Consider the following 22,139-nt stretch of genomic DNA (forward strand, 5'->3'; position numbering starts at 1 on the left):
TTGCTTTACTGGATATCTGCGCCAGTAATTCGGTAATAGTCGGATGTTGGTTGTTTGTGCCACGTAGGATATTTGAGAGTTGAGCAGTTAGTTCTGACAGCGGTAGACGTGGAAGTGGCCAGACACTCTTCTATGTTGATTGCATGGGGACGACGGACCTCGTGTTGTTGGCACCTGTGCTGGTAGGAATTCATTATGCTTTGATTTATGAAAGTGCCTTTGTGGTTATCAATACAATGCGTATGCATTCCCTTGCCTTGTTGGCACCGTGACTCTTTAGAGAAAATGAGGTCTTCGTGAACTTCTGCACTGTTCATCAGAGATGCTGTAGAACTGCATGTTTCTGTTGAAACCGTTCGAATGTCCTGCACACTACACGGGTGCTCTTTAGGTATCCCATTGGCATAAGGGCTACTTCTTAGTCATCGTTGTGCTTTGGACCCGTCTCTAAAGTCCAAGATGATGACATCAGTTCATAGCTGTCTTTGGTTGCATCATCCACGTGACTAACCATGTTGCTACCGGTTTTACACACAATTTTGTCTTCAGTAGGTACTTTCGTGTCAATGAAGATGTCTGTCTTTATGCCGTTCTTGCTTTTACCTTCTATGTGTTGTCATGGCTTGTAGCTTCTGTTTTACAATATTTTACTGGTTGTATTTTTTCCTTCGCTTCAAGGCACAAGCGTAATTGGATGGTCATTCTGCTTCCCGAGATTTATGACACGTCTTCACTGTTTACACTCCGTCTCATCTCAATAGCAAGTCTGATTTTAAACTTCAGTGTAACCAGGTTATTTCTCTAATGTACCTGAATAGTATATTCTTCATATAGGTCATCATCAGAGATCAGTACTTGGATCTTTTCATTTAGAAAACGAAGCCTTTCCTCAAGCATTTCGACAGGGCTGCTCATGAGACGAAGTTGAGCCGTTGTGGCCTCACAGAAAGCTGTGTTGATATCGCAGAAAATGAGGCTTACCATCATTCTGATCAGTGCCCTATTCATGGTGAACTTGGCCTCCTTGTAGCAGAGAACTGTCGTGAGTGGATGAGGGCCGTCAATAGCGTTGACTCCACTCTTCCCAGTGAATCTATCCGTGGGCTCATCATCAATCAGTGCTGGGGGCTGTGCGGTCATAGATTAATACAGCTCTTGGGTTTCACGGCACCAGTGTGTCGAAACCTGCGAAGGACCACGCAGGAAGAGCGGTCGGTGAGCAAACATGGTAATTTAATGGAACAACAGTGACAGTGACGATGATGACAGCAGGTGAGCAAGGCAGAAGTTTCTATGGTTGTGTAAGCTTAGTGCTTCAGCATTGCCTTTTTGCCTTGTAAAGCAGTGGGATCAAAATGGAATTGCACGAAAGGAAATGCGACGGCTATTTGTGAGGACACATTTTCCGTAAAACGAGCGAGTGCATACTGAACAAACACAAGACCAAGCAAAAATTAATCCGTTTTGATTCTCTTGTGGCTTGTATAAAGTCTAAATCACGCCCGTTTGTCTAGCCACTTGACCCATGTGGTAGCCATCTTCTGAGAAAAAGAAAAGTACACTGGCTAATGCTGTAAGAAGACCGCACATGGTAAAACCTCATGCTCAGGCCATGCACTATAAGACAAACATCTGTAACCCAGCATCTGCCACTGCTTAGGCTGCTCGGCTGCTCGACCACTCGACAAATGGGATTTACACTGTATAGTATGCTGTTATTGCTAACCAAAACTATTTTATTCGAGGGCGGAAGCCAGAACCAAGCAAACGAAATAGTTTTGCAGGTGTTTTTACTGTGAGGAGAGAGTGGCAGTGGCAGTCGACCAAGAGCTTCAAGTGAGGTGAGGGAAGCTTTAGCTAGTCTGTAGACCTCTTAGCTTTTGTGGATCACAGGAGCCACAGATGGTACTAGCAAAGCTGGTAGCGACATCTTGGTTTGATTACATTGTGTTTGAAACATTTTCCCGTTGTGTGAGTGTTCTCATAAAAAAATAAAATAAAAAGGTCTTCATGTTAGAGTGGAATCTCGATGATACAAATCTCACGGGGTCACGAAAAATATTCGTATTAGTCGAAATTCGTATCATCCAAACAATTAAATCTAGCTAAATTAAAGAGTGAGAGGTGAGCTCACTCAGGCACACGTACATAAAAAGCATTTATTTCTTGAAAAAAAAGTCTTTAATGTCCTTCTGCTTCTTTTTCTTTATCAGGTCAATTAGCAGACTTTGTTCAAATCCATAAAAATGCATGCACATGTCATCGCTGATTAAATCCGCAGCCATAGCACGCCTCAGAACTTCGAGCGCATGCGGCGTTTTAGCCGCCGGTGGTGGTCCTTCACCGTCGCCCATGTCTAACACAAAGAACGCGGCCCGAAGCACAGCAGCCACTCCATCCGATGGCACGCGGAAAAAGAGGAAAAGCACAAAAGCAACAAAAGTGCCACCACTTCAAACTCTTCGCGCCCAGTCGCGGCCTCCGCGCTGTCTGGCGCCGGGTCTGTGCTTCTGCACCAAAAGAGGGAGGGAGAAATCGCATAACTGCGCGCTGTTCTCTTGCACTGCCGTAGGTGGGGCTCATGCTCACGATCATGTCCATCCGTGCACTGGAATCGTGCCAACTGTGGCCTCTCCACGCAGCGGCGCAACCTCCTCCCCTCCTTAGCAATCGGCGCACCGGTCGGGGGCACAGCTGCGCATAGCAACCGTGACGTCACACAGTAGCGGTAGAACGAGCGCACAGGCGTCAGCGGTGGCAGCTGCACCGCCACTCTGCCACTCCTTCATCAGACGTCTTGTTGCAGTCGAGTGAGTGAGACCCATAGCTCCGAAGCGGCCCAGTGATTGTGCGCCAAGCGGTTCGGGGAAGCGGCAGCGGACGCCGGATTTCCCCATTATCAAACGCCAGAAGAACAAGAAGCGAATGCACATGCGACGAATGAACATGTCACCAGATGTGAAAGCAAGGGAGGCAGAACAAAAACGCCAACAGCGACTGATTAGATCGCCGGGTACCAAAGGCAGGGAAGCAGAACGAAAGCGGCAGCAGCGACAGGCGATATCGCCGAACACCAAAGCGAATGAATTGGAGCGCAGATGGGCAGCAGCGACCAGCCATTTCACTGAACAGCAAAGCCAGGGAAGCGGAGTGCAGACGGCAGCAGTGTCTGGCTTTTGTCAAGCACACTTTCAAATTCCCAAAGTGTTTTCGGTAATTTTCGTATCAACTGACGCGGGTCGAAAATTGATTCGTAACAACCGTTCTCTAGCACATTGCAAAGTAATGGGGCTCGGCTGGGACCACAGAAAAATTCATATCATCCAGAAATTCATATTAGCCGTGATCGTATCATCGACGTTCCACTGTAATGAAGATATCATGCTACTTTATATCAATTTTTTAGACAGACAGTTCAGTAGAATATGACATGTCACTGCAGTTCCAGTATTAGCTTTGTGTGTTCTCTAGTTACTCTGCATCACAAGATGTTGCTATTAGTGGTGTTGCTGCCACACCCCTGTGGTGGCACCATGTTTGGGTAATCAGCAATGTATTTACAGACAAGTTTAAAGAAGTGGCAACAAGCTGGCAAGACAGCATGCACAAGCAATGATAGACAGAAAGGGGAAAGAATTGATGAGCAGGTAGCATGGCATCTGGCTTTGCTACTGAGCTAGGCGCGGTGCGATTGTTTACTGCCATGTAAAATCTGAGCAAAAATGACACTGCCTTGTTGCCTAAGCAATCCGCGCAGCAGGGTGAAAGGTACTGATAGGCTACAGTACTGAAAAGAGTCAGGCTGGGCTAGTTTAGTTGGTGTTCATTCATTTCAAAGTGGGCTGAATGGCACTCATCATGGTATACTCTCGTCCGTTGTGCTGTGTCTGTTTGTGTAATTTACTGTGACTCACCGCAGTTTGAAATAACAAAGGAGGCCCCAACAATCCTAGATGCATTGTGAAGAGTTTTCTCTAGTTTATGGGGCCAATAGCAACAATTGCTAATGGTTGCTCTCTGACATGACCTTGGTCAGCATGTTGCAGAAAGGTACTAGGCTATGATAAAGAAAGAGGAGCTCCACAAGTTAGAAGGAGCACTGGGGGGAGTTAGAGACCAGCGCGATTGGAAGTTGTTGGTATTGCAGATGCACAGTAGTGTTTACTCTGGGTAGTAGGCTTGTGTGAATATTCGATATTTTCGATTAGTTGAATGAATAATGGGCTATTCGATATTCGCTTCGATTCCAATTTTGTTATTCGGAAATTTCGAAGTATTCGGCTTGAACGAATAGCCACATGCAGCAGGGAGAATTCATTTTCAGAAGTTTTGGTTTTGGATTCAGTAATAGTTTTCCTAATCAAATCCAATCCAAACCAAGCCAGGAAAGCAGAACTATACTCAGAACGAAGGCATACAAAAACGCGTCTCGTCGGCGTAGTGATGTGGTCGATTGCGTTTAGTGGGTGACTCTGTCTCTGCCGCAGCGGCATTTAATCTCTGCCGCCTTCGACCACTCCAGAGAGCACCATGGGGGACTTGCATGTGGCCAGCAATCCGATTTGGAACATTTTTGTAAAGATTCCACCGGGAACCGAAGCTCGATGTCTTAAATGCAAGGCAGTCCTGAAGACCCCGACAAGTACAACAACAACCCTAGCAACGCATTTAAGGAGACATCCAGACTTGCACAAGGACCAACAGGAGAAGCGGGATGCATGCGAAACGCCATCCAAGCTCAAGGGGGCAAGCAAGGCAAGTGGTCAACAGCCATTCATAGCCGACAGTTTCAAGCCGAAAATGAAAGCGTCGGCCCCAAAAGCTCAACAGATGAAAAAATGATAGCTCGCTTCGTAGCTCGTGGTATGCACCCTTACAACATTGTCGAAGAACCATGCTTCCTCGACATGAAGTTCGCTATGCCGGATTATGCCGTGTCGTCTCGGACAACCTTCTCGCATCACTTCTACGCATCAAGCAAAGAGAAGGTGAAAAAGAAGCTCGGGGATATTTTTGCAAGCGGAGGGGAGTCACTTTCAATCACAACTGATGGTTGGATATCGCGGGCAAATGACAGCTACGTTTATATAACCTGTCACATCATGGACAGTGACTTCGTGCAACACGTGCATTCATTGGCTTGCACGGAAATGACAGACTCTCAAACTGCAGAAAACCTTGAGCTATTTATCACAGGTGTCATCAAGGAGCGGGAACTTCCAGCCAACGATACTGTGCCGATCTTCGTCGCTACAGGTAATGGAAGGAACTTTACTTCTGCAGTAGCGTGGTTGTCCTGGAGTGGTGTGCAGTGTTTCAGACACACCCTTCAGTTGTGTGTCAGTGATGCCAAAATAGAAGTGTCAGGGTTTTTGCAGCTCTGTGCTAAGGCCAGAACGATTGTGGCTAGATACAAACGGAGTGCCAAGGCCCGAGAACGGCTTCAGGAAATTCAGAAAAACATGCAGCTGGACCCTCTCGAGGTTATACAAGACATCCCGACCCGATAGAACAGTGAGCATGCCATGATGGCCAGGCTCGTGAAGCTCCGTACGGTCACCATTGTAGAACTTTCAGAATGTGACGCAGTTCCAAACTTGAATGCAAGTGAGTGGAAGCTTATGAATGCAGCAGTGCAATTCTTGAAGCCACTTGACCATGCCACAACTCAACTGTCTGGGGACAGATAATCCACGCTGTCACAACTCATTCCCCTGTTGCAGTGTACCGATGTGGTTCTAGCTGAACATGTTTCCGAAGGTGGCGAGGCTGCATTGCTTGCCTCAAGCCTTTTGCGCAGCATCAAGACGAGGTTCCCTGATATCAAGATGTCTCGCCTTCCTGCATTGGCAGTGTTGGTCCATCCTAGATAAAAAACGTTTGTTATGCTTAACGACCCGCAAAGCAATGGGCGTTCACTCTACTCATAACGGCAGCAGAAGAGACTGTGCCAGTAGATCAACATGGTACAGCAACATGTTCTGCATGAACATGAGCAGAACATGAACATGAACAGCACCTGCTCTGCAGACCCATCAGGGTACTCTGTGTGGAGTGCTTTTACAGACTTCAGTTCGCGTGCAGATCATCAGTCAAGCCGTACAATCTCGGATGAGGTTGCTGGGTACTTGAAGGCCCCCCTTCTTTCTCGGTCCGAAGACTCCCTTGTATGGTGGAAAAGCAAGAGCAGCCACTTTTACCCAACGCTGGTTGCAGCTGCCCATAGGTATCTTTCGATACCAGCCACTCAGACAAGAAGTGAAAGGCTTTTTCGACTGCAAGAGCCGTTGTAAGCTGCAGAAGGGAGCACCTCAAACCCAGCATGTGGAACAGCTAGTATTCTTGCACAAATATTTGTAGATTTTCGTAAATAATGAAGTTGTTTACTTTCCTTGAATAAATCCCAGACCTTAGCCCTCAGCTGTTTTTTTTTTCTTGCTACTATTCGAAGTATTCTCTTCGAAATTATTCTAGAAGAATTACTATTTGCTTCGAATTCGCTTCGAACCAAAAAGCACTATTCGCACAAGCCTACTGCGTAGAGATATTTTTTCCCATTTGGATTTAGAGATATCTTTAGTCTGGCACAAAAGCGTTTCGAGTTAAGGAGGGGTTGACACCATGGGTGAAAATACATTCTGACTTGTTTCTAGATATCAGAATTAAAACTTACGAGAAATGCCAAATTCATTTGGCCTGATAAAGTAGTCTGTCAAATCTCTGTTGAAGCTTGGGCAAGTTGATGTGACATTCTTTTACAACAACATAAAGGACTAGGAGGAGACGAGTGCACATACGCAGTGCTGGTGTCACTGTAGCCCTGTGCTCAGGTACTGTCGTTCTTGCCAATCTTGTGTCTTTGTATATTTTCATTTGAGATTGGTTGCCACCATATTTGAGCAGTGAAAATCGCCACAATAAAACCATTTGTAAGTAAATAGGTGCTCTCTGTGTGCACTCGTCTCGAACTAGTCCATTTCACTGTTGTAAAAGAATTTCAAACCTCTCTTTTCTTTAGTATTGTTACGTGGGAAGACACAGACAAAAAGCTACATACAAGTATATTTACAAGGAAATACGCCGCACTTAGCCAAGAGGCAGTAACCCGCGCTAGCCTCTAATCGTCGTCGTCGTCTTCACACTGCTCGCCTCTTCATCATTGCAAGTACTGTTCCATAGCACTACCCCCAGCGGCAAAAGCGCCGTCCCGGAGCGACTAAAGGCCGGACTCGGAAGCAGTGTAGTAGGCCTGGAGCCTACTGTGCACGACATCACTAGATGCCAGAGCAGAGGACGAGGTTGAACTCACAGGAGCAATTTCGTACGTCACAGGCGTCACCTGGTGCAGCACGCGGTAGGGCCTTGTGTATCGTGAAAGGAGCTTTTCGGAAAGTCCGACGTGGCGAGAGGGCGACCACAGAAGCATGAGCCCACCAGGCAAAAACTGTACGTCACGGTGGTGGGCGTTGTACTGACGCTGCTGAGTGGTTTGCGAGGCCGTCAGTCGAGTACGGGCAAGCTGGCGTGCGTGATCAGCGAAGGCGATGGTGTCGCGCGTATACTCGCTTTTTGAGATCGCAGCAGGATGAAATGCTGTGTCAAGGGGCAAAGTCGGTTCATGACCGTACAGTAGATAAAATGGAGAAAATCCGGTGGTGTCGTGCCAGGAAGAATTGTGCGCAAATGTGACGTGAGAAAGGGCAATGCCCCAGTCGTGGTGGTCTTTGGAAACGTACTTGGACAGCATATTGGTAAGAGTACGGTTTAACAGCTCTGTCAGGCCATTGGTTTGAGGATGGTATGAGGTAGTCAGCTTGTGTTGAATGAAACAGGAATGCACAATGTCTGCAATAACTTTCAAGAGAAAGTTACGGCTACGATCAATAAGCAGCTGCCGCAGAGCGCCATGAAGCAAGATAATGTCACGCAAGAGAAAGTTCGCGACGTCAGTGGTGCAACTGGTAAGAAGAGCCCGCGTGATAGCGTATCGGGTTGTGTAATCAGTTTTGATGGTTACCCATTTGTTCCCAGAGGATGACGTGGGAAAGGGACCGAGGAGGTCTAATCCGACACGAAAGAAAGGTTCCACAGGGACGGTGATCGGCTGGAGATGACTGGCAGGTAGCACCTGAGGTGTTTTCCGACACTGGCAGGGATCACAGGCAGCAACAGAGCGGCGGACGAAGCGAGCGAGACCAGGCCAGTAGAAGCGGCGGCAGATGCGGTCGTACGTGTGGGTTACCCCAAGATGTCCTGCAGTGGGTGCGTCATGCATCTCAAAGAGCACAGTCTGTCGTAGATGTTTTGGCACGACAAGAAAATCAGATCCATCAGGGAGGAAGTTCCTTCGGTACAGAATGCCACCCTGCAGGACATATCGGTGAACGGATGCATCGGTAGGTGTAGAGTGCAGACTCCTTATGAGTACTCGCAGCGATAGGTCTCGGTACTGCTCATCAGCGATGTTAGCGAAGGCAGACACAGAGAAAATGCCGTTGGCGGTACTACTGTCGGCATCGTCAGGCTCGTCTACCGGGTAGCGAGACAGGCAGTCAGCGTCCTTGTGTAGTCGGCCAGATTTTTAGGTGACAGAATACGAATATTCTTGGAGGCGTAAGGCCCAGGGACCAAGTCTTCCTGCAAGATCTTTCAGCGAGGATAACCAGCAAAGTGCGTGATGGTCTGTTACAACGGAAAAGGGTTGGCCATATAGGTATGGGCGGAACTTCGCAACCGCCCAAACTAGGGCCAGACACTCACGCTCAGTGATGGAATAGTCGCGCTCGGAGGGTGAGAGGAGCCTGCTGGTGTAAGCGATAACACGGTCGTGACCGCGCTGGCGTTGTGCCAGTACTGCGCCAATTCCGTGACCGCTGGCATCAGTACGGACTTCGGTAGGTGCAGAAGGATCGAAATGGGCCAGAACAGGAGGCGTCGTGAGAAGGTCGATTAGATGCGGGAAAGCAGAGGCCCCGTTATCGCCCCAGTGGAAAGGGGCGTCTTTTTTCAAAAGCTCGGTTAGTGGTCGTGCTATGGCCGCGAAATTTTTCATGAAACGGCGGAAGTACGAACAAAGGCCGATGAAGCTGCGCACATCCTTGACACACTTCGGAACAACAGGGAAGTGCATGACAGCATGGATCTTGCCTGGTTCTGGTTGCACTCCGTTCGCGTCAACGAGATGTCCAAGGACTGTAATCTGGCGACGGTCGAATTGGCACTTCGATGCGTTGAGTTGCAGACCGGCTCAACAAGAAACGTCCAGGACTACTGAGAGGCGCTCGAGGTGCATAGCGATGTTGGGGAAAATACTATAACGTCATCCAAGTAGCACAGGCACGTGGACCATTTGAAACCGTGAAGAAGGGAGTCCATCGTGCGTTCAAAAGTGGCAGGAGCATTACGTAGACCGAACGGCATCACTTTAAATTGGTAAAGGCCGTCGGGGGTTACAAAAGCAGTCTTCTTGTGGTCGAGATCGTCCACGGCAATCTGCCAGTAGCCGCAGCGAAGGTCAATAGAGGAGAAATAGTGAGCACCGTAGAGGCAGTCAAGGGCGTCATCAATCCGAGGTAATGAATACATGCTGTTTTTGGTAACCCTGTTAAGGTGCTGATAATCCACGCAAAAGTGCCATGAGCCAACCTTGTTTTTTACCAGTACAACAGGTGACGCCCATGGACTACATGACGGTTCAATATTGTTCTTGGCAAGCATTTTGCGAACTGCTGCATGAATAACTTGATGCTCAGCCAGTGACACTCGATACGGGCAGCGATGAATAGAAGGGGCATCGCCGGTATTAATGCGATGTTTAACAGCTGTAGTTTGGGCCAAAGGATGATTGTTAAAGTCAAGAATATTGTGGTAGGAAAACAAAACGCGGTAGAGCTCACGAGCGTGCTCGTACGGCAAGTCGGTTGCAATAATTTTCTGTAAGTCGGCGATGGTACTGTTTGCCAACTGCGATGGTAGAAGAGGATAGGATGAATTGTCGTCTACTGCAATCGATGCTACTGAGTGATCCTCGAATGAGCAAAGCTGGGCCGGAGACATCCTCCGTGGCAGCACTTGTGTCTTCAAGCCAAAATTGACCACTGGCAGGGAGCCGCAATTCGCTGTAATAGATAAAGCTGTATGAAGCACTGTGATCCCGTGTGTAAGGAGTATGTCTTGCATAGGAGCCATGATGTAGTGACCATCGGGCACTGATGGGGATAACACTAAGTCAATGTAAGTCAGTGCCGAAGGTGGCAATCTAAAGAAGTCGACAGCATTGAGGTGACTGTGGTGTGGTTCAGCGGGATCCAGAACAGGCAGGTCAAGGCGGAGAGTACTGGTGGAACAATTGATGAGAGCACAATGTGCGGAGAGGAAGTCTAAGCCGAGGATGATGTCGTGGGGACAGTGGGCGATGACTGTGAATAGCACGATAGTGGAGCGATCGGCGAAGGAGACGTGGGCAGCACACATACCAACTACGGGGGCTGTTCCACCATCGGCGACACGTACAATAGGCGTCGTGGCGGGCGTGATTATTTTCTTGAGCCAGTTACGAAGGTCAGCGCTCATTACCGACAAATGCACCTCAGTGTCTATAAGAGCAGACACAGAAACACCGTCGACTTGCACGTGAAGAAGGTCTAGATGAGTGGGCAACGTCAGTAGAGGATTTGGCGGCATAGGGAGCAATGCAGCGTCACCTCGAGGCACTGCATCATCTAGTTTTCCGGCTGGGAGTGGCGTCCAAAGGGAGTCGGCGAATAAGAGCGATGGGGCTGGCGAGAGCAAGATTGTCGTCGTTGGGGGCGAAGGCGAACGAGAATAGGGGTGGTTCGGCGCAGGAGAATCAGTGGCAGCATTATCGGAGCGTGTGGCATAGGGACAAGAAGGGCCATCTGGGGGAGCGAGAGTAGGCAGTATAAGTAGACCAGGTAGGGGAACTCCGGTGACTGCGACAATGCTGAGAAATGTACCCGATTCGAAGGCAGTGAAAACGAATGGGCTTGTTGTCAGCAGTGCGCCATTCAGATAGGTTGCGGAAACGTGGTAGGTAATAAGATGCTGGATGGGGCAGAATCGAAGAAGCCGAGTGGGTATCAGGGCGATGGGTCGAGCAGATGGTGTGAAGACCCATTTTTGCAAACTCCTGGCGGACAACTGCCTGGATCAGGGAAACCTTGACTGCAGGTGCGTTGGAGGAGCTGGAGTCGAAGGCAGCCAGATAGGCGGCCTCGATCTCACGCTGGACGATCCTGGTAACATCGCCAGCGTTGTTGGGATGAGGAGCGTTGACACAGGAAGATGTCACTGGGGTGTTGGGCAGACGAGCAAACTGCTGGTCAATACTTTGGCTTTTAGCGAGTTCCAGGCGGCGGCACTCTTTTATAACTGCATCCACCGTCACCACGTTGTTGCAAACGAGCAAGTTGAAGGCGTCATCGGCAATGCCTTTGAAGATGTGGGAAACCTTGTCCGATTCAGTCGTGTGCGTCAACTTTGCAGCACAGAACCAAGACGTTCTGAATGTACATGACATAGGGCTCTGTTGACGTCTGCACACGGCCCGAAAGCGCCTTCTGCGCGGCAAGTTGGGGACCGTAGGGATTGCCGAACAAGACTCAGAGCTTTTCCTTGAGTGAATCCCAACTGGTGAGCTCATCTTCGTGCGTCCGAAACCAAACTCGAGGTGTGCCCCCGAGGTAAAAGACTACGTTGGCGAGCATGATAGTAGGGTCCCACCGGTTATTGAGGCTGACGTGTTCGTACAGGCTGATCTAGTCCTTGACGTCTTCCCCATCTTTGCCCGAGAATACGCCATGATCACGGGAAGCGGGGAGAGTCATGTAGGTCGTCGAAGTCGGAGCCGGCTGAGTCGAGTTGTCGTCGCCGGGAGCCATGAAGGAAGGCTCGACGTACCGTCCACTGCGAAGCTCCGTGACGAGCTACAGGGAATGTCCACCTCCACCAGATATGTTACGTAGGAAGACGCAGATGAAAAGCTATATACAAGTATCATCATCATCAGCAGCAGCAGCAGCAGCAGCAGCCTGGTTATGCGCACTGCACGGCAAAGGCCTCTCCCATGCTTCTCCATCTACCCCGGTCATGTACTAATTGTGGCCATGTCGTCTCTGCAAACTTCTTAATCTCATCCGCCCACCTAACTTTCTGCCGCCCCCTGCTAAGCTTCCCTACCCTTGGAATCCAGTCCATAACGCTTAATGACCATCGGTTATCCTCCCTCGTCATTACATGTCCTGCCCATGCCCATTTCTTTTTCTTGATTTCAACTAAGATGTCATTAACTCGCGTTTGTTCCCTCACCCAATCTGCTCTTTTCTTATCCTTTAACGTTACACCTATCATTCTTCTTTCCATAGCTCGTTGCGTCGTCCTCAATTTGAGTAGAACCCTTTTCGTAAGCCTTCAGATTTCTGCCCCGTAGGTGAGTACTGGTAAGACACAGCTGTTATACACTTTTCTCTTGAGGGATAATGGCAACCTGCTGTTCATGATCTGAGAATGCCTGCCAAATGCACCCCAGCCCATTCTTATTCTTCTGATTATTTCCGTCTCATGATCCGGATCCGCCATCAATACCTGCCCTAAGTAGATGTCTTCCCTTACCACTTCCAGTGCCTCGCTACCTATTGTAAATTGCTGTTCTCTTCCGAGACTGTTAAACATTACTTTAGTTTTCTGCAGATTACTTTTTAGACCCACTCTTCTGCTTTGCCTCTCCAGGCCAGTGAGCATGCATTGCAATTGGTCCCCTGAATTACTAAGCAAGGCAATATCATCAGCGAATCGCAAGTTATTAAGGTATTCTCCACTAACTTTTATCCCCAATTCTTCCCAATCCAGGTCTCTGAATACCTCCTGTAAACACGCTGTGAATAGCACTGGAGAGATCATATCTCCCTGCCTGACGCCTTTCTTTATTGGGATTTTGTTGCTTTCTTTATGGAGGACTACGGTGGCTGTGGAGCCGCTATAGATATCTTTCAGTATTTTTACATACGGCTCGTCTACACCTTGGTTCCGTAATGCCTCCATGACTGCTGAGGTTTCGACAGAATCAAACGCTTTCTCGTAATCAATGAAAGCTATATACAAGGGTTGGTTATATTCCGCACATTTCTTATCACCTGATTGATAGTGTGAATATGGTCTATTGTTGAGTAGCCTTTACGGAATCCTGCCTGGTCCTTTGCTTGACAGAAGTCTAAGATGTTCCTCATTCTATTTGCGATTACCTTAGTAAATAGTTTGTAGGCAACTGACAGTAAGCTGATCGGTCTATAATTTTTCAAGTCTTTGGCGTCCCCTTCCTTATGGATTAGGATTATGTTAGCGTACTTCCAAGATTCCAGTACGCTCGAGGTCATGAGGCATTGTGTATACAGGAGGGCCAGTTTCTCTAGAACAATCTGCCCACCATCCTTCAACAAATCTGCTGTTACCTGATTCTCCCCAGCTGCCTTCCCCCTTTGCATAGCTCCTAAGGCTTTCTTTACGTCTTCCGGCGTTACCTGTGGGATTTCGAATTTCTCTAGACTATTCTCTCTTCCATTATCGTCATGGGTGCCACTGGTACAGTATAAATCTCTATAGAACTCCTCAGCCACTCGAACTATCTCATCCATATTAGTAATGATATTGCCGGCTTTGTCTCTTAACGCATACATCTGATTCTTGCCAATTGCTAGTTTCTTCTTTACTACTTTTAGGCTTCCTCCGTTCCTGAGAGCATGTTCAATTCTATCCATATTATACTTCCTTATGACAGCTGTCTTATGCTTGCTGATTAACTTCGAAAGTTCTGCCATTTCTATTCTAGCTGTAGGGTTAGAGGCTTTCATACATTGGTGTTTCTTGATCAGATCTTCCGTCTCCTGCGATAGTTTACTGGTATCCTGCTTAACGGAGTTACCACCGACTTCCATTGCACACTCCTTAATGATGCCCACAAGATTGTCATTCATTGCTTCAACACTAAAGTTAAAGCCGAGTACCTGTTCTGTAGCTTGATCTGGAATTCCTCTATTTTCCCTCTTACCGCTAACTCATTGATCGGCTTCTTTTGTACCAGTTTCTTCCGTTCCCTCCTCAGGTCTTGGCTTATTTGAGTTCTTATCATATTGTGGTCACTGCAGAGCACCTTGCCGAGCACGTCCACATCTTGTATGATGCCAGGGTTAGCGCAGAGTATGAAGTCTATTTCATTTCTAGTCTCGCCTTTTGAGCTCCTCCACGTCCACTTTCGACTATTCCGCTTGCGGAAGAAAGTATTCATTATCCTCATATTATTCTGCTCCGCGAACTCTACTAATAACTCTCTCCTGCTATTCCTAGTGCCTATGCCATATTCCCCCACTGCCTTGTCTCCAGCCTGCTTCTTGCCCACGTTGGCATTGAAGTCGCCTATCAGTATAGTGTATTTTGTTTTCACTCTACCTATCGCCGATTGCACGTCTTCGTAGAAGCTTTCGACTTCCTGGTCATCATGACTGGATGTAGGGGCGTAGACCTGTATAACCTTCATTTTGTACCTCTTATTAAGTTTCACAACAAGACCTGCCACCCTCTCATTAATGCTATAGAATTCCTGTATGTTACCAGCTATATTCTTATTAATCAGGAATCCGACTCCTAGTTCTCGTTTCTCCGTTAAGCCCCGGTAGCACAGGACGTGCCCGCTTTTTAGCACTGTATATGCTTCCTTTGGCCTCCTAACTTCACTGAGCCCTATTATATCCCATTTGCTGCCCTCTAATTCCTCCATTAGCACTGCTTGACTCGCCTCACTAGATAACGTTCTAGCGTTAAACGTTGCCAGGTTCTTATTGCAATGGCGGCCTGTATATGAACACACCAAAGAAACTAGTATATTACAACGCCGCACTTGGCCAAGAGGCAACAACCTGCACTAGCCTTTAATCATCGTCGTCGTCTTCACACTGCTCGCCTCTTTATCATTGCAAATACTGTTCCGTAGCAATATTGCGGTAACAGGTTGAATACTAGAAGAGAAAATGAAGGTCAAAGCTACATTCTTTAATTTCATGCTGGAACCCCATCATCACTAGTACTTACAATGTGATGTCTCCACAGTATATTCTTGTCATGTTTAGGGCTATTGTGGCCAAGTGTTATTGAAATCTGCTAAGTTCAGTCGTTAGCTCTTTGAGTGTGCTTCAATGTGATCCATCTTTACTGAAAAACAGTTGACTAGACCCAAGCAGGCACCCTGGAATGCAAGAAGAGGCCTAGCAAGCCTCTTCTTCCTCTCAAGTGTCCCTTCTTTATTGTTTGGTTGCCACACGAACCATTGTGGAGGACAGCTGAACATTGTAAAAAAGATATTTCTGTGCCTTATGTTTTCTTGTTTTTTTTTTAATATTACACACAGTTGTAGTAAGGGAAATTCATAGGAGAGTGCATTCGGCAATGTTTATACCTTATTAGAGAGGGAAAAAGAGCAGCAGGCAAGAGAAGGAAAGGCTGTGAGCACTGTAACTGTGTCGCTTTTCAGTGAACTCCTGTACTGTATGGCAAAAAGATGCAAGGGTATAGGGAAGGTTATTACATTAAATAGAAGCTGTTAAAAAAAGGACACTAACAATTATTAAATTTATAATTAGAGGGACAGTAAAGAGTAATGCTGAATTAGTTTTTGCTGGTAACTTATCTTTTAAAAAATCTTAATTTCTTTCATTTGGTGGAAAAAGTTATGAGGAGGGAAAACAAAGACCCCTCTGTGAATCTTCTGCCAAAACTTCCCTGCCAGTATGTCAGTTTAACCATCACAAATTTCAGTATATTTGTTGTTATTATTGTTTTTTGTTATCGTATTTAGGTTATTTTGGTAGAGAAAAAGTTTTCAAAACTTGATAGGTTGAGTTTGTTGTTCCTTTGAAATACAGTGTCGCCCTTTGATGACACACAATTAAGTGGACCTTTGTAGATGCCGTCCAAATTAATCCTGTCAAAAGAAGCTAGTGCAGAAACTTCAGGGCGGCATTGCTGCATGTCTTTCGTTCTTGTATCTTTTCTGGCTTACTATAAGAGCAGCCGTTTTTCTTTTACAGTGGCACAGTTTACTTGTATAGGCAAACTTAATTTTACTGTTCAGTGTCCCTTCAAAAGTTTTTATGCTTCACTTGGGAACGTGGGAGTTTTCAAAGAGCTCTTGATGCCAAGAAACTCTATTTTGAACCTTTGAACAGAGACTTTTCCTGTCAAAAGTTCTGTTCAAGAAGGTAAGTATCTTGTGATTCCAATTCACATCCATGACACTCATGTGTTTATGCCAATGCTTTCCCATTTTGATGCTTTTTGTCTCTTGCAGGTTACTCCGACTCTACTCAGTCACTCAGCTGGTTTTGCCAGTCTCCCATGACCTTTGTGTCCGGCATGAACAACAAGCAGCTCAGGATCTATGACATGAGAGGTATGATCATGTTTTGTCTTGTACCATGATGCATATAAGGGGCACTGGGAATTTCTCAGCCCTATTAAAACATAAATAGCGGGCTGGTTTGGTCCACCTGCTCCACCTGAACCAGTTCATGACGCACTGTACGAGCCTTTGAACCCTTCCCTTCATTTCAAAAGGTGCAGAAGGGGCTGGTTCGAGATTTTTCTCCACGCTCCCTACTGGTGCTACTTATTTGGTGCATATGTGCAGGGGCTAAGCAACTTTGCAGCAGTCAGTGTCACACATGGCTGTGCCCTTTTACACTTTTCTGTCCACGCCTATTCCCATTGATAGGCTGCTATGCCCGATCGCCTGCTATAGAAAGTTACAAATTCATATTTTGCGACTTTCCAAGAGCTCCCAGACAGCCACCACCATTTATTGGGTTATTTAGAAACTGTTCAGTCAGTTTCTGTTTCCCATTTTCTTTTTCCTCCGTGCATGGATTTTGAAAGCTCCTCTGGAGAAAGGGGGCGTAGTCGCTACTGTGAGCACTTGTAGATGGCGTCACACACTGCTCATGCACGGAAATGTTGCATTTTTATCGATTCTAATGCATCTGCATGTGTTTTTGCACTTTGGAAGCAGCATTGACGCAGACTGCAACTTCTGTTTGTCAGATTTCCAACAGGAGTTTAGCTTTATTTGCGGAACCACTTCAAAGCCACCGAGGTTAAGATATCCTGCATGTTCTGAAGTTCTCAGTCCTTAACTGCAGGGTTTTAACAAGCTTCGGTTGGGATGATTTGTTGGCGGCTGCGCAAGGAGTCGAGTTTTGCATGGAGACGGCTGGCAGTCGACCTTGGCATTGTGCTGGCGCTAGTCACTGAGGTTAACATTTCCTTTTGTTTCCGACGAAATTTTTTGCATATAAAGATGATATTCACTGGATTATTTCACATGTCCCTTGTGTTTAAAGTGTATATTTTGAAAATGTTTTGAGGCTTTTCTGTGCAAAGGAACAATGATGGTTTTAATTAAGTTCTTCTTTTCTGTAAAATTCTTGTTTAGATATATACATATATTCTTAAAATTCTTTTGAATAAAGTTGGTCTTTCAGAAAGTACCATTGGAAAGAAAATTTTCTCTTTTTCAATATGATACTGTACACTTCAGTATCAAGCATGCTCTATAATAGGAAAAACCATTTACTAGACTACCCAAAAAACTGATGCATTTCCCATGGACAGGAAAATTTAAAACCCTGCTTACACACATAGGCCATACATTAACAGGATGTCTATTAGCCACATCCCGCAATTCAGTTGTCTGTGCTGAGCAAAGCAATGTTACTTCAGATTAAACAACAAGCCTCTGTAAAACTGAAATAAGAAAAAGAAAATCCTTGTACATTTGCCAGCAAAGCCATAAGTTCAGTCCATGATACTCATACTGTGTGGCATATGCATGATGTATATTGCTTCTAGAAAAAAAGTATAAGAACAACAGTATATCATGCATTAAGGGCTTCTTTTTTACAAAAGCTAGCATAATGCTATACGCCTTAATAACATAGCTCAAACACATGAAACATGGCGAGCAATCTAATTCATCAATACTTCTTTCTGGGCGAGTTGGCTCATATTGGAAACATTCGGGTAACAGCGCAAACAGACGACCACAAGAACTAACAACTGATTTTATTGGCAAGGATATCACACCTTGTGTATGCCAGAGTGAAGCAAGGGAAATGAAGGGGAAAAACATGTCAAGGGTAATAGCGTGCCAAAAACGCAAGCGCAATACAGCCAATCAAGCACAACAAAACACAAAGAATCACTTTCCTTTTTCTTTGCAATCTGAACCCTCAACAGCTGCATTCAGGAGGTCAAATTCAGCATTAAAGAGAGCAAGGGAAGGAGTGCTGAAGCATTTTCTAATGTGGTAGGCTTCTAAACTGATGTGTGCAGTCTTGTCACTGCTTTTCCTAGGATCATCATCACTTTCAACCGGCCCATGCAATCTGTACACCTGCTCACGTGCGCAATCAGATGTGTGTATTTGTGATCTAGTTTTTTCAATTTTTGAGCGTGTTCTCCTAAATGGTCATTGACACAGGGACCAGTTTCGCTGGCGCAAAACAACACACATGACATGGGAATGCAATACAGCACTCCAGTGGAACATTTAACTAATGGCGGTTAGTGGTCCTTCTGCCATCCACGTTTCTGGCATTACAGATATGTGGACACAACTTCCCCGCTTATTTGGGGCAGATAAACAAATTGGCATGCCGTGCCTACTTGCCACCTTCTCAAGATTGTGGGAAAGTTTATGGATGTAAGGGACCATCTCAGGCTTAGGTGCCTTCCATTGATCCTCAGCCGCTGTACTTTCCGATCCACGCTTGAATATTTGAAGGAGGGTTTCTGAAACGGCAGTCAAGCCTGAGACAGGGAACCCTGCAGCCAAAAGACGGCTTACCTGATTATTAAAACTGTGCTTAATGTGATGTGGGCACTAGTTTTGGAGAGCTGATACCATACACAACACTGCTATGCCTCTCGTAATTGTCTTGTATGTACACGTCTCGCTTCTTGTGGTCGTCTGCTTGCAATCTAATTCAGCAAAAGCAATAATGTTATAACATCTACTGGCATATTCTGATGGGTTAGGATCATCACGTTGCAAAGCGTGTGACGCGAGGAAGATGGAGGAGACGGTGCATGATTAGAAACACACGACAATTATATTAGATGGCACGTAAACGTGAATATCTTCAACTGGACCCACACATACAAGGTTGTTCATAAACAGGAAAAAATGTAGTCTCACGAGGTTGTGGTTGAAGTCCGGAGTGTGGTGAGACGTAGAGTCCTTGAGGTGGAACACTTGCTCGTAGAGTGATGACCGGCTTGCAAGAGCAGACGCAGCAGCACGGGGTCAGAAAAGGTGGACGCGTCCCACAGCTCCGTAGACGGGAACAGTCCACTCCGAAGTCACAAGCAAGAATACGGCCCGAGGCGCTTGTTTCGATGACGGACGCTTGATCACCCGAACCTTGCGTGTAGAAGCGGGTTCCGAGGTGTCAGCAGGCCGACCTGAGGACTCGTGCAAGGCGACAACCCGAGGCGCTCCTCATCTCGATGACGGACGCTCGCTCTCCCGAACCTCGCGCGTAGATGTGGGTTTGAGGCTGCAGCAGGCCGTTTCCGAGTTCTCATGCCGTACAACGACCCGGGGCGTTCCCTGTCCCGAAGACGGACACCCGATCAAGTAAATCTCAACGGCAGATGTGGGTTCCGTAGGCCCGGCGACCCTAGTTGTGCCGGCATTCCAACGATCTCCGTTGCGCGAGCCCCTTCTCATGCGCTGCACGAGCCTCCCTTGTCTTTCTTTTCCTCTTGTTGAGGATGGCCGTGGCCGCAATGTGGTCTGCTCCTGCGCTCGGTACTTTGTACGTACTTCTTCACAATCACTCCCTACTTAAGAAAGTTCTTTCGTTCAAAGAACTCGAGGGTACTTGATATCCGTTGGTCCACCGTAGCACACACGCACCACAAAAGCATTAACACTGCACCACAGTTCCGAGCACTGCACACTTGGTACGTTTGAGTACACATAAAAATTACTAGAGCACTACAGTTTCGAGCGCCGTACGCTCGACATAACGACGACATTTACAAGACACAACACCACGATATAGGGTGAAAAAAAAAAATCCACAAAACTAACCTACCAAGAAATGTTGCTCAATATTATAGTTGCACCGGTTTGAAGTGCATGCTTTTACAACACCATGTTTAAACACCATGTTTAAAACACCATGTTTAAAACACCATGTTTAAAACACCATGAGAGAGCAGAGAGCAGTTCCAACAGACTCACATCGGCCGCCAATTCTTTTCCTTGAAACGGTTCGCATGTCGATCGCCATTTTCGGTGTCATCAGTCTGACAAGCAGCTGACGCTTCCGGTAATGGCGGTGATATAGGTGGCCGTTCCTCATACTTTTTCAGTACATTTATATGGAATAGCGTTGTCCTTGTACCGAGGTCAAGAACATAATCGACGTCATTTCTCCTCTCAAGTACCGTGAATGGCCCTTTCCACGTAAGAAACAATTTGTTATTGTCTGAAGGGAGCAGTAGCAGAACCTTGTCTCCAACAGCTAATTGGCATGGTCTGGTCTTACGGTCGTAGTGCTTATTCTGTACAAGTTTTGCCTTCTGAAGCTCCTCCTTAGCTAAACGACAAGTGCCTTCAAGACGCTTCCCTAGCTCAACTACATACCAGTACAAGGTTTTTGTGCCATCATCAAGATGATCACCTGTCCATAATTCTTTCAATATAGCCATGGGCCCTCTGACATAACGGCCATACAACAAGTCAAAGGGTGCAAAACCCAGGCTTGACTGAGGAACTTCGCGATAAGCAAAGAGCAATGGTGCCAAGTACCGGTCCCATTTTTGCGGGCTCTCTTGACACATTCGTCTTATCATTTGTTTAAGAGTGCCGTTGAACCTCTCCACAAGGCCATTTGCCCTCGGATGATATGGAGTTGTTGGCAACTGCCTGAAAGAGAGAAGCTGGCTTAGCTCCTTCATCAGGCGTGACGAGAATGATGTGCCTCTGTCACTGATTATCTCCTGTGGGACTCCTACACGAGAGAACATCTCTAGAAGTGCCTCAGCTATTTTTTCTGTTTCAAAGCAAGGCAGTGCCACAGCATCAGGATACCGCGTTGCCATATCGACCATTGTAAGAACGAACTTATTCCCTTTCCCTGACGGGAGATAATGGTCCCACAATGTCAATGGCAACTCTCTTAAACGGGGTATCAATGACGAGATTGTTTCCCCATGGTACTCGACCTATTAAATGTTTGGGAAAAGTTTTCTGGCATGTATCGCACGATTTAACAAATCGCGTGATGTCTGATTGGAATCCAGGCCAGTAAAACTCTTCGCTCACATGGTCTGTGGTTCGCTTTATTCCTTGATGTCCTGCAAAGATCCCTTCGTGAGCCATTTTCATCACAAAATGACGAAGGCTTCTGGGCACGACAAGCTGTTCCATTTGTTTCTTTGACCGCAGTGTGTATTTTCGGTAAGGAATTCCGTCCTTTACAAAGAATTGGATGTCGGCGAACCTAGTCTTCAGCTCTTTGTCCACTGCATTAAAGCATTTATGTAGGCTGCTGTCCTCCCTTTGCCGGGTTCTCAAGTCAATTGGGCTGATGTCTAGGGGCTTTATAGCTGGTACTGGTAACGGATGCGACCCTGATCTTGTCTGTCTGGCTTTCGCTGCCACTTCCAACTTGTCCCTGGTTTCTCTAGCAGCCGATGATAAAGTGTCAGTAGAGATGGATTCATTGGTAGAACAGTTTCCACCTTCTGCCCTGATTCATCTGCAGTGTTCAATGTATACAGATGTCTTTTCCATTCATTGTCAAGATTGGAGGCATTCCGTACACCTTTCACATTTCCCAGGACAATATCATATAAAGGATTGTCCTTGCATAAGACCAAAGTCTTGCCTGTGAAGAACAGTGACGTGATCTCCATGTTTGCTTCAGGAAGCTTCAACAATCATCTGTCCAGAAGACAGATCGAGGAAATTTTTCCTGTCAGCTTACTGTCTGGTACGAGGGACCTTTTGACAATAATATAGTCGCATCACGTATCTTGCAAGACAGTAGCGGTATGTCCTTCAA

General features: G+C 46.6%; 1 protein-coding gene across 14 annotated transcripts in view; it reads left to right on the top strand.

The window, feature by feature from the left end:
• mio (GATOR complex protein mio) overlaps positions 1–22,139 on the top strand; it is a 560,893-nt gene that overhangs the window by 206,162 nt on the left and 332,592 nt on the right. For all 14 annotated transcript variants that reach the window (XR_012826275.1, XM_075682897.1, XM_075682900.1 and 11 more), the window contains one exon: positions 16,355–16,456. Coding sequence is in view for 13 of the 14 variants with exons in the window: in XM_075682897.1 (XP_075539012.1) it covers positions 16,355–16,456 (102 nt within the window). In the remaining variant the exon portion in view is untranslated. The remainder of the gene's footprint in view (positions 1–16,354; positions 16,457–22,139) is intronic.

This window comes from Dermacentor variabilis, chromosome 2 (genome assembly GCF_050947875.1).
Source record: "Dermacentor variabilis isolate Ectoservices chromosome 2, ASM5094787v1, whole genome shotgun sequence".
NCBI lineage: Eukaryota > Metazoa > Arthropoda > Arachnida > Ixodida > Ixodidae > Dermacentor > Dermacentor variabilis.